This window comes from Branchiostoma belcheri, unplaced genomic scaffold (genome assembly GCF_001625305.1).
Source record: "Branchiostoma belcheri isolate BF01 breed outbred unplaced genomic scaffold, Haploidv18h27 scaffold129, whole genome shotgun sequence".
Classification (NCBI taxonomy): Eukaryota; Metazoa; Chordata; class Leptocardii; order Amphioxiformes; family Branchiostomatidae; genus Branchiostoma; species Branchiostoma belcheri.
In genome coordinates this window covers 424,676-437,467 of record NW_017802702.1, presented here as the reverse complement: position 1 = coordinate 437,467, position 12,792 = coordinate 424,676, and the positions used below count along the sequence as shown (strand labels likewise).

The following is a 12,792-nucleotide window of genomic DNA, read 5'->3' as shown; positions in this document are numbered from 1 at the left end:
TGCTGTTAATTTTTACTCAAACACATCCATATATTAGTATATGTATATCGTGACAAGCTGCCCCAGCCCTGTCCTGCAATATATTTGTTTATTTGTTTGTTTATTTGAATTTACCACCAGATATACAAGTGGAAGGGAGGACAAAACAGGTGATTTGACACCTTTACAAGTTGTCCTCCCAAACACAACATACAAAATACAAAAATTAAAGCAGATTACATGTATTTATTAAATATTCCAATTATGAACATCATCAAATATTGTACATCAACATAATCATCAATATAATGTAACCCAACACCACAGGGGGTTTCTACAGTACTGGTTACCATGGTGACAGATGTCTGGCCCAGGTCATTGACCTTATGTGTTTGGAGAAGAAGAAACTGAGCAAAACAAATTGTTTTCCTTCTGCGAAGGGAAAACATAAATATCATGGAAGCTTGCCTGTGTTTGGTTTTAATCATAGTAGGATGCTAAACTTTATTCAAACACAAAGCGGGTACAAAATGTGCAACGAATTTTGAAAAATAATCAACAACCGATTCTGAAGCCTGCTAGAGGCTATCTTTTTAAGGCGGAGGACTTGAACTAGACACATTACGTTGGAATCAATATGGCATCACAGTACAGTGCAGTGTATTGAAAAGCTTTTTTCAGTCTGTTCTAAGACAGGTAGCTGCGTTCTACGTAACGTTTGGCGCCTCTAGAGTCTGGCAGAGGCTATCACAGACACGGGTAGAAGACTTTTATTTACCCGTGAATCATCTCTAAATGTTCCTTGGTGTTCTCCCCCACAGTTGACCAAGTTCATCAACAGCGTGTATTACGAGGCACTCCCCAACACAGCCGCCACCAAGATGCAGGGCAACTACCGCCCTCCCCAGGCCCTCAACGGCCGCACGGTCTACCGCTCATTCGATGACGCAACCCTCAACGTCACCCCTAGGCCTGCTCCATGGGACGCCGACAACGCCGCCGTGCGGTTCGTGCCGGAACTGCTGTTCCTCCTTCTGACAGCTGTGTTCGCCGCCATGTTTTACTGATTCCAAAAGATGCTAAAAAAAAGAAAAGAAACGGCGCACAAATTTTTCTATTTTCGAGCAGATGTTGGGAAGCAAAATCCTAACGTTATCCAACCTCGTTCTCTTTTCTGTTTGCCGCCAGTTATGATTCCAAAAGATTATAATAAAGAGCGGCACACAAATTTCTAAATCTTCAAGCAGATATTGAGAAGAAAGGTCCTAACGTGATCCAACTTCATTCTCTTTTCTCTGTGACTTGAAAAAAAATGGCACAGATTAGGAGGCAAGATGTGATCCAACCTCATTCCTTTCTGTGACTTCAAAAACGAAGAAAAAACGTCACAACTTAGTAAAGACTTTATCTTGCAATATCTGTATGGTGATTACGATTTTCTCTAGTTTCGAAATTGAAACTTTGCTTTCGATGACTTCTAGGTAGAAATTTAACGAACCTACGACCAACCTGCCCAGTTCTGTAAGAAAAAAAGTTTAATTCGGAAACTGTTTGTTCGATAGATTTTAATTACACTCCCAAACGCGTGGCATGACGTTGTATTTTCACGACTGAGATGACGTGTGTTTCTATGATAACAGGTAACTATGGTAACAGGGCTGTACTCTAGATGAATGTATTCACTTGTAACCTGGCCTTTTAACTACAAACTCAGTGTGAACAAGAGCTTACGACATCATGACGAAAATATCTTTAAAGTTTTTATTCGCTTGTACTCCATCCTCCTTCGCAGGGCTAAAATCCTCCGGTTCCCTTCCGGTTTTAGCCCTGCTATTTACCGCTGACAGTTTGACTTCTGGTGACGTCACTTATAAATAATTCATGAGCTTGCCTTATTTGGCACAAACCAGACGGATGTCGGGGGGCTTGCCCTAACTCTGTCTCGGCTTTGGCCAGGGCTTTGGCCGCTGCTGGGAAGCCCATATAGCACAGGCTCTTCCCTCCTCCTGTCCGCACACTCAGAAAAACGTCTCTGCCATCAAGCAGCGCCCGTAGCGTCGACTGCTGATGCTCACGAAGCCGCTCGACTCCAAATAAATCTTGCACGGCTCGCACGAAACTTCTAGTATCTGTAATAGCCGCCATCTTGGCCTGTCATGTAAGACGTAACCTGATTGGCTAATAGGTTCCCAGCGACCTTTGCGGTTTTTGCGCAAAGCTCGGTGCGCAAATTCTCTGATTGGCTGACAGCAGTTTGGCGGTGACGTCACCAGAAGTCAAACTGTCAGCGGTAAATAGCAGGGCTAAAACCGGAAGGGAACCGGAGGATTTTAGCCCTGCGAAGGAGGATGTTGTACTCGGGATCTATCTACTAGTAGCCTTATATCTGAATATTCAAAACTATATATGTGATGATGTAATGACGATGAAGGCTTTTATGCGTGTGCAGGTTATGATGTTACTTATAAGAATTTACTGTTACGGTAAGGCTTTCCTAGAATTCAACTGACATGTTTATAAGATATTGTCCTATCATTAGTCTTGTATTATGGATAAGTACCTTTGTGAGTTCTGTTCTTAGGGTTATTCTTATTGTTCTGTAAAGAAGTGGTGTGGTCACTGTAGTGAAATCATTTAATTTGGTTGATGTGTAATTTTATGAATTAAAATTCATGTAGAATAAAGGGAATATTTTGTTTTCTACATCTTGTCTTCGTATCAATCATGTCGCAGCGTTGGCCAAAATACAATAACGGCGGCGCTTATATAAGTTTTACCCTTGTCCTCCGGGACCCATATATACATGGGTTGCACATACAGTACCTTCTATATAGTGCCCTGTAAATGTACGATTTGGGGGGTATTTCTCTTGCAACGCATCACACCGCAACGAAACGCAACGAATGCGGAAGTAGCTACGCCACCGCAGGGCAAAAAAAGTCAGGGCCTGTGACCTGATTAAGACTTCAAATTACTTAAAATATTGCGTAAAAAGTCCAGGAGGACAAAGGTTAATCACCAGCGCAGTCTTTTATTTTCTTTTATGTGCTTTAAAAAAAACACACACACACAACGAAAACCGCGAAATATCTGGGTTTCTTGTACAGTGCGTCTGCCAACGTACACATGCGACATTTTTGACACGTTTAAGGTTTCTTCAAAGAAATTCCGGGGAAATCATTAAAGATTGCCTCCTCTGTTGTTGACGCACTCCAGACTATTGAGTGATTAACAGTAAAATATGCAATGCCTGGGCTATACAGCACGTAGCGACTACAAACAACGCGTGTAGATATACTCTCCAAGAAGAGGTGTGGTGGGGAAGGTATAGGTGAATGTAACTTTTTAATATGCTCCGTTTTTTGTTGCTACCCCAAAAAGTCACAATCTTCCCCACCAACCTCTGCTTGGAGAGCATCTAAATAGATCACCAATGCAACATCCTCGATAAAATTCACTCCTGTGTATCTTATAACTCCCCTCTAGAGTTCTGTACAGCCCACCCCCCTCCACCAGTCCTTTAAAAAGTCAAGTCAATCTTTATTGCACAACAATTGTAACAGGTACAATGCATGGCAAACTCTTCAGTACTGCATATCTGACCAACATCTACTCTCACGTCTACAGTAATACCTACAAGTTCTATGTATCGAAAATAACATTATACTATTCAAAAAGGTAATATAGTACATGTATATATATGGAACATGGCTTACATGATAATGTACATGTCTTGAGTTCTATATGACTGTATAAAGGATTTGCCAGTTTTGTAGCTCAAAGTAGAAGATGAAGCCCACTTTGTTATTGATTGTAGTCTATATAGTAATGAAAGAAATTATCTTTTTAGATATATTACTAGTACGTTTCCATATTTCTAACACTAGTAGTACTTGCCTAATATTGAAAAATTTATCTTTCTTATGCGCTTTGATCATTCTGTACTATACAAAACCATCTCAAATTATATTTTCAACATCACAAAGAAACGAGAAGAAGCCGAACCCCTGTATTAGAGTAGTTTTAGAGCTGTTTATACTACAAACATGTATATTACCTATTTCATCTGTTGACCTGTACTTAGCCCGATAGGGCATGAATGTACAATAAAGGTTATTATTATTATTATAAACTAGAGTGTACGTACATCAGTTGGTTGAGGCGGATATAATATGATTCCTTTTAACTAAAGCTTTGGATATATACTGGCCTATGTACACGGAAGTTTCGTCGGAACATGACATGAGTAGAGTAAAAGTATCTGAGATTGTTTTAGGTAATGTTATATGTGCCTTGTTGGTGATCGCGTTCATAAGTGTTTCTCTTTCTTCGGTGTAGGACGGATATCATAACAGAAAGTGCATTTCATCTTCTACAGTATCTTTACAAGTAGGACATCGTCTGTGAGTGGCTGGTACATTGTTATAACGACCTTTCTCTATTTCTAAACAGTGTACGCTGAATCGCATTTTGGTTATGTTGTGCACGGTGCGTGGGGGCGCATCAGGTTCGGGAAGGTTGAATGAGAGTGCGCAGGGTGCGTTGAAGTGCACAAGGTGCGTGACTGAGTGCACATGTTACGTAAGAGTGCACAGGGGTGGATGGGAGTGCATTAGGTTGAGTTACAAAGAATGAGAGTGCAAAGGGGTAACGTTATATGTAGAATAAATTCCTTATGATACATAGGGTATACAAGTTGTAGTAATGTTTGCACGTGTTTGCATGTGTATATGCATAAATTTTGCATACATTAATGATTTATATTTGCATATATGGGAAAATACCATGCTCCCGCTACCCGTTTACGGCCCGCGGGGGAAGTACTATCTCAAATTACATAGAACCAGGTACATTGTCAGGTGCGTAGTAGCCTCAATCAGATGGCAGTAAAAGTTTCAGAATAAAGCATCAGAGCTCACGTTGACTACAACACAGGCTGAAGAATTGCCCGTAGGGGGACCTGTGGCGCAGTGAGACGGCGGTCACAGGGACCAACATGCTAGAATTCGTGATGGGCGGTCTCGCGGTCAATATTCTGTTCCAGGTGGCGGCCATGTATACCTCCTGGTCCAGTCAGACTGACGAGACGGTGGCCTCCTTGCGTGAACGTATCGCTGTTCTCGAGGCCACAGCACGGGTAATTACGCTACAGGCGACCTTTGTGCCGTCTTTCTTAGTTTGTAGGCTTCGGATAGCACCTGGTGATACAAGCACGTTAATGCGCATTTATTTACATACAGAAGCATCACGGTCGGTTACAATCGACACTTGCCATTGCCTTTTCTCTTGTGTGCATGTGTGTATGTGTGTGTGTGTGTGTGTGTGTGTGTGTGTGTGTGTGTGTGTGTGTGTGTGTGTGTGTGTGTGTGTGTGTGTGTGTGTGTGTGTGTGTGTGTGTGTGTGTGTGTGTGTGTGTGTGTGTGTGGACGCCTTTAGAACCAGGATTTCTTAGGGGCATGATCATTGCCTCCGGAAAGAACGTTGCCAACTGTTCATACATTTATGTGTTGGCCCTTTATAGTGTGTTTAATGTGCGTAAATCTCTCCTTATCTAATTAGGAAATTTCAAATTTACGAATCAAATCTGCTACTCAAACAAATTTTCTTCCAGACTTTCAATTGTCTATGGCAAGAGCCTGTTTTGTATGCTACATGAAATGTCTAAACAAGCTTGAACACTTGACAGAATGGTTCTACGATCGTATAACATGTTGTCTTTGTCGTTCTTAAATACAGGAAACCAAAATTCTCGTACAAGTATTTATATGATATTCTATAGGAATAAAAATTACAGCTAATCATAATTGTTTCCAGGGTCCTCCTGGACCAGAGGGACCCCCTGGACCACCCGGACTAGTGAGTGGATCGAGTAAGTTTTAATAGTACTTAATAGTCTATGGGCCAAGCATCGAATATTCAGTTCTACTTCCGGGGTCCAACGGCAGGTCACCGTTATTCAAGGCGGCACAACACAGTTTTTAGCTCTATGGGGATTTCCATGGTTAAGGACCCCAAAGTGACTCAGTTTGACTCACTGAAAATCATAGTAGGGTGCACAATCAAGGTTCAGATTTTTGATATGTCTAATTTCAGGGTATAGTGTACAAAATATGTGAAAATGAGCTTAAATTTACCGGCTAGTACTCTTCTCATGCCCTCTTTTATTAGCGCCACTGCGGAGGTCATGGAACTGCAGCCGACGAACAGTACTAGGCGGGACAAGTATCCAAGCGCAAATCTACACCGACTGAACACGCACCATAACTCAACTTTTACAGTCTCAAAACTGACGTATTCCTCTAACATTTGCCACAGGTTCTATCTCGATGTCATGCACAGAACAATCTCTGCACCCTTCTCTAGTATTGCGCAGCACTACCTTGTGCCCGGACTACTTTTGACTACGGGGTTCGCCCATAAATACTGTGTTGTGCGGCCGTAAATTTTTACGGTTTGACGCGCCATTTCCCCATTCCCAGTATGCATAGCGCGAGGGAAGGGGTAAAAATCCAAGGTTTCATAGCGCCAGATGGTCGGAATAATACTAGTATGTTGTATACTGACCGGTACCCCTGATGATATGGAACCTGAACTTTTTTTTTACTTATGGTAGGACTATGCATCCTGGGAGTGCATGGGAAAATGGTAATAAACAACTGCCTATGTGCAACAAGACGACCCGAGAAATGCTAATACTTTTTTATATGTTAGGAGTATGCTCAGTACAAGTATGTAACGTTAGAAACTACATTGTTTTTTCTGCATTAGTTTCTACGGTAAAGTTTCCATTCTAAGGGAGGTTATCAGATTACAGAGGTTCCACGGACAAATGGAGTTTTTGTCTTGTCTTAAAAACCGAGAATGACCGCGGGTGACCCCAGATCGAACGAACGTTCGGTTCTAAATACGTCAGATCGGTTCGAAAAAAAGGTTGGAACAAATTTCAACAGCTCGAATGAAAGCTCATCTGTGTTGGTAGAATACATAGTTAAAGAGTTTGACTTGTTCCAACACAATAAGGAGAACTCACCATAAATTTTCGGCTGATCCCGTCAACCTTCGTCAGATTTGTGATGCAATCGCTGACTTTCCGGAAGTCGGAAACGTGATGACGTCAGGAGTGCATCAAAAGTGGCGGGGAGACGGTATCTCCCACCATCACGGTTCAGAGAGGTCTCTCAAGACTAGATTTCTGGAACACAGGCGCCCCAGTTCAAACACATCGGAAGTGTCGCAACACATACACATCGAGTCCCCCGGACATACAGTTACATTGGACAAGGTGCGCATTCTAGATACGGAGCAGGATTACTTTGTGAGAGGCGTGAAGGAGGCAGTTTACATTAGGGCCCACCAACCCTCTCTGAACCGTGATGGTGGGAGATACCGTCTCCCCGCCACTTTTGATGCACTCCTGACGTCATCACGTTTCCGACTTCCGGAAAGTCTGCGATTGCATCACAAATCTGACGAAGGTTGACGGGATCAGCCGAAAATTTATGGTGAGTTTCCTTCTTGTGTTGGAACAAGTCAAACTCTTTAACTATAAATTTCAACAGCGTTGTTGCGGGATGACTCACTACACAGAATCCATCTTTCTGCACACGCCAGGAGTGTCTTTCTGTTTCAACTTGCCTCTCGAGACGTATACATTTGTCTCTCTACCAGGAAACTACCACGATGAGCTGGCACAGAGCATCTGTACAGCGATCACCAATACACCATCTTTCATCTTCGCCATCCGTCGTGACTGCAGAGCTAACGGGGACGGTCTGACGTGCGATGCCATGTGTTCGTCCCGCCTAGCAGACATGCGACTGGCTGTTTACGGCCAGGGAAGGTTTGTGCTGCAGTAGTACTGTACTATGATCCCACCGCTGCCACCACTTGTAGTGTGTCGATACACAAAGCCTAAGTTTTTTATATAAATGGTTTTTATTGTCCAAACAGTACCCGTGCAGTCGCAGCCTTTATACCCTGCATCAATTGGTATAAAGGTTATAAAGGGTATAAAGGCTGCGACTGCACTGCACATAATAATCAATACAGATCACAACAATCAAATAATAATACACACATGATACAAATATTTGTTCCACAAATTTTTGTGGAACTGTCGCAAGGGTCTGTGCGGCTGCCGTTCGGCGCCACCAGGTGACCTCAATACGACTTTTCCTAACCGAAGTTAGGTACCCATTCACACCTGGGTGGAGTGAGGAAATTCGTGTAAAGTGCCTTTCCCAAGGGCACAACGTTGGGGCACATGTTCAGACATGTCCTGGGTACGACCCGAAATCGAACCTGGGTCTCCCCGCTTCATAGTCGATTGCTCTAACCACTACACCACCCGATGCCACAAAGTTCAACGGCCGGTCTTATGTTTTAGACTGGCTATGGTCACATGGCCAGATGGCTTAATCAGATACAGATGTGACACAAATGTTCTAGTCTCGTGTCAAGTTTCTATCCCCAACACTATGAGATGGAGAGTCGTTTGTAAGATTTTTACACCGTGAAGGAGGCCAGTGAGCTCCGACGGTGTATTGTAATTAGTCACGACTACGTACGTTCGCAGTTGTAACTCACGTATATATATAGCTGCGACTCACGTAGTATGACTTCATTGATTATGCAAATCAGGTCTCAATTCACATATTCAAAATCTACCCATGTTCCTCTCGTTCTCAATGACATATATCAGCAGTTTGAATTGTCCTATCATGGAACACAGCTCATTTATAGTTTGGCATGTTGTCCGCTATAGTATGCGCAAGGTGATGCACGCTGTTGGTTTACATGTCCATAGTAGGCTATCAAACACCTTAGCCAAACACCGTACTACCTGAGGGAGGCAAGGGCACCTAATGTATCGATAGATAGATAGATGCATGTAAATATAGCTATGCCTACCTGCCTATGTGCTATATAGGTATATTATGTATAAATATGGTTTCTTTTCCACAGTACTTCAGCGTGCATTGATGCTGTGCATGTCTACATGAATCGCCCAGTCCTTGCACCCGACCACGAGACAGATGCTGGAAAAGTTGGCCTTGCAACATTTCGGTATTTCAGTGGTGGCTGTTCCTGGACGGCTAACCACTGTGGACCCAACTACTGCTGCTGCCGTCTTCTCCCATAGGCCGCAGCAAGGATTTTTCATGGATGACATCAGCGCGCGCTTTAATTTTCATCTGATTTTAAAAGAAGAAAAACAAAAAAAACAAGAACTTTTGTTGCCATCTGACATTGGTCAACATGCCGAAAATGGGCAAATATTTCTGTTGCCATGCCGGAACGTGGATGGCAGATACATATAAATAGCATGGGACAAGACAAGGCTCTGATTTAATGTCTTGTCTTTTACTTTGATGCAGTGTTGTATTTCATTTCTTTCCCTTTATTGGTGACTGTGTATATGTTGTGTTCCCACTAAACCAATTTGTACAATGATTGAAAACTCTTATTTTTCAAATTTGTTTCAGTGAGAAATTTATGTTGTTGGCAGTAAATTTAGCATAATTTAGGTATCTTTAAACCAGGTTTATGATGTCAAACGTTAAAAATGTAGGAATATTGTTTTTTTTTGCTGGCCTTGTTTTTTTCTCCCTATCGCATGAAATTTGGTGTCTGTGGAGGATGTCATCTATAAAGTTTTACTTGCTGTGGCCTTAGAAAAACTAGCAACGCTAGAGTTCCACGATCTCATACGTTTCCCAAATCGGCATGTAATTTTCTTTGTCGTCTGCATGCATGCCCGTGATGATGCACATATTTTTATTTTTACTATAGCTGTTTTCGTGGTCAATGTGATATTTCAGAAGCACCCCTACATGTAGGGGCATATTGGACTCGCCAAAAAACACATTGTTTTAAATGGCTGGGGGTGCGTTTTTCTCAGGCAGACGCTGCGGTGGGTCATCGATTAGAAACAGCTATGCGTCGTATGGGGGCTAATTTTAAATGTGCTCGCAGCTCAAAGATATGGTTGTGTCCGTTGTATTTCTCTGTATTTTAGCATGTGGTGTGCCATTATGTTCGTGATGATTCACTTTTTTTTACCGTAGCATTTTTCATGTTGAAGTAAATGCATGTTTCAGAAACACCCCTATTTGTATACTTCCGTGGAATAGGCTATAGCTTCAGAAGCTGTGTGGTAGGCAAGGTTCTGGCAGCAGATATAAGGTGTTTGTTGTATATAATCATTTGCGAGTATCTGTTGGGATTGTGACTTATGGTTTGCACCTACTAGGATACTTGGTAAAATAAATAATATGTAGCAAATGAAAGATATTGTTATCAAAGAAAAATTTGTTCTTCTGTTTAAATTGTGACTTTGTATTTCTGTTTACATTGTCGTGCCGTTGAGCTTATGTACATGCATTTACAAAATATAAAACTTCACGGAGAATTGTCGGCTATGGACACTTGTTTAGTTTTCATTATGTTCACCTTTACTACCAAAATTCACGCACATGTGGATATCATCCACGTAATTAAATCAACATGGCGTTAATATTAGTGTGTCAAATGGTAGTAAATGACGTGACTACAATACCACTATAGGGGGTCAGATTCCTCTTGTAAGGAGGTCGGAAGTAGAAGCACAGGAATGTGTAAACTACAATCACTAAACATACAAGGAAGGATTAAACCGTGATGTTAAGCCTTTCGGTTGACAAATTATACCATTTTAATAATTGATTTCGCAAATAAGATCCTCATTTGCATGGATTTTTTCAGTTGATCATATTCTCCACCCATTGACAGCCTTACCTTAAGAAAAATGGCTATTCTAGCACTTCCTCATAAATTTTGCAAATGAGATCATGATTGAGATCATGATTTGAATCAATTATGTTTATTTATGTTATTCATCTTCACTTTACTTCCAAATGTGGCAAGTATGAAATTCCCAGCAGTTACAACTATTGGATTATAACAATGTTCCATCAATTGTGCAAACCAGGTCTTCCTTTACGTAATCTATATAAAGCACGAGACCATGGTCTGTGTTTAGTACCATGGATTGGGCGGTCCCACGCAGTATGACTACAAACACATGGTTCGTGTCACCTTCAAAAACACTTTAGTATACTAGTAGTACAGTTAATGCGTCGAAAACGAGAAGTCGAAAGGTTTGCACTGTGTGTATTATTCACAGCAAGGACATTATACATTCTGTACAAATTGTTCAAAGTTATTGGGGCCGTAAAACCAAACCCTATCATCCAAAATTTACAAATGCAGATAACCGATCTAAGCCAACCTATATATTCTGCAATGAGGTACTTTTTTGAAGTGACGTGATCCATGTATATGTTTTCATAGTGCGTAAGAGCTAGGTCCAAGGAGCCAGTAAAAACATGTATCTGTTCGTCTTGTCTTGTTTTGTTGTGACCTATACTAAGTGTGGCGAAATGCCCAATATAACGGTCGTCATTCATTCCTCTATCTTTATAACAATCATCTTGAAAGTTCATGATTGTTATTTTGAATCCGGTTGTTGCATAAATTGCAGGACTGTCGGATAAATTGTAGGACTTTCGGTGAAAATGGTGCGATATCTTTTGTAATTAGTGATGTTAGGGCATCAACACTCAGAGTACAGTCCCTGAGTACAGGTCCTTCGCTGAGCACAGCCCTTTCGTTGAGCACAGGTCCTTCGCTGAGCACAGCCCCTTCGTTGAGCACAGCCCCTTCGTTGAGCACAGCCCATTCGCTGAGCACAGCCCCTTCGCTGAGCACAGCCCATTCGCTGAGCACAGCCCATTCGCTGAGCACAGCCCCTTCGCTGAGCACAGCCCCTTCGCTGAGCACAGCCCCTTCGCTGAGCACAGCCCATTCGCTGAGCACATTTTGTGAACTCCCAACATTTTACTGAACTCATAAAAGACCAACGGGTAGAAGAGGAGGAGGAACTTAGATCCTTTGATGTTACAGCCCTGTTTACCTCAGTTCCTATTGATAAGGTTTGGATGTCATAACAAGTAGACTCCAGAACCACACCACCCTAGCACAACGTATAACTCTTACTCCGCCAACAAGTCATAAGCCTTTTAAAGATCTGTTTGGAGTGCACGTACTTTGTACACAATGAAGTGTTTTATCAGCAAATTTACGGTGCAGCAATGGGCTCTCCAGTCTCACCCATTGTCTGTAACCTTTACATGGAACATCTAGAACAGTTGGCTATTAACACTGCCCCCCACCCCCCACTTTGGTGGTATCGTTTGTTTGTTTGTTTGTTTGTTCGTTATGTTGATGACACTCACACGAAGTTGAAGAAAGTACATGCTCAGGAGTTTACAGACTTTCTGAACAGTTTAGACCCTGACATAAAGTTTACTATACTGAGGAGGAGCAGAACAGATCTTTACCCTTTCTTGACACCCTTACAGTGATACAAGAAGATGGGTCACTACAGATAAGGATTTACCGGAAATCCACACACACGGATCAATACCTAAACTTTGACTCTAACCATCCACTTGACCACAAACTAGGGGTGATTAGGACCCTATTCCACAGAGCCAACACCATAGTGTCAGATCCACAGGATTTAGAGACCGAGAAGTCCCACCTGACGGAAGCATTAAAAACTTGTGGCTACCCCCAGTGGGCCATCAACAAAGCGACCTGCCCCAAACCACCCAACACCAATCCTCAGCAGGAACAAAGTCCAAGGGGTTGGTGGTCCTTCCATACATCAAGGACTTGTCTGAAGCTCGCAGGAGGATTTTCATTTCCCACGGGATTGCAACGTGTTTCAAACCAACCACTACTTTAAGACACATTCTTGTTGCGCCCAAG

At 42.2% G+C, this 12,792-nt stretch overlaps 2 protein-coding genes across 2 annotated transcripts in view; both read left to right on the top strand.

Annotated features, from left to right (window-relative positions):
* Positions 1–1,062, top strand: part of LOC109463608 (carbonic anhydrase-like) — a 10,223-nt gene extending 9,161 nt beyond the window's left edge. Inside the window, exon 8 of the mRNA XM_019760461.1 lies at positions 801–1,062. Within this exon, the coding sequence (XP_019616020.1) occupies positions 801–1,046 (246 nt within the window). The 3' untranslated portion in view covers positions 1,047–1,062. The remainder of the gene's footprint in view (positions 1–800) is intronic.
* A 3,730-nt stretch (positions 1,063–4,792) lies between these two features.
* Positions 4,793–9,170, top strand: LOC109463632. The gene is made up of 4 exons (XM_019760493.1): positions 4,793–5,116; positions 5,794–5,848; positions 7,648–7,819; positions 8,944–9,170. Exons 1-4 carry the CDS (start codon positions 4,976–4,978, stop codon positions 9,119–9,121), a joined length of 546 nt encoding a protein of 181 aa, XP_019616052.1. The 5' UTR covers positions 4,793–4,975; the 3' UTR covers positions 9,122–9,170.
* The last annotated feature ends 3,622 nt before the right edge of the window (positions 9,171–12,792 follow it).

Bases quoted from the DNA above. Each gene is read 5' to 3' on its own strand.
- LOC109463632 (XM_019760493.1), top strand. From the start codon at position 4,976: ATGCTAGAATTCGTGATGGGCGGTCTCGCGGTCAATATTCTGTTCCAG. The intron at 5,117-5,793 runs GTAATTACGCTA...AATTGTTTCCAG, and splicing joins TTCTCGAGGCCACAGCACGG to GGTCCTCCTGGACCAGAGGG. The intron at 5,849-7,647 runs GTAAGTTTTAAT...TCTCTCTACCAG, and splicing joins CGGACTAGTGAGTGGATCGA to GAAACTACCACGATGAGCTG.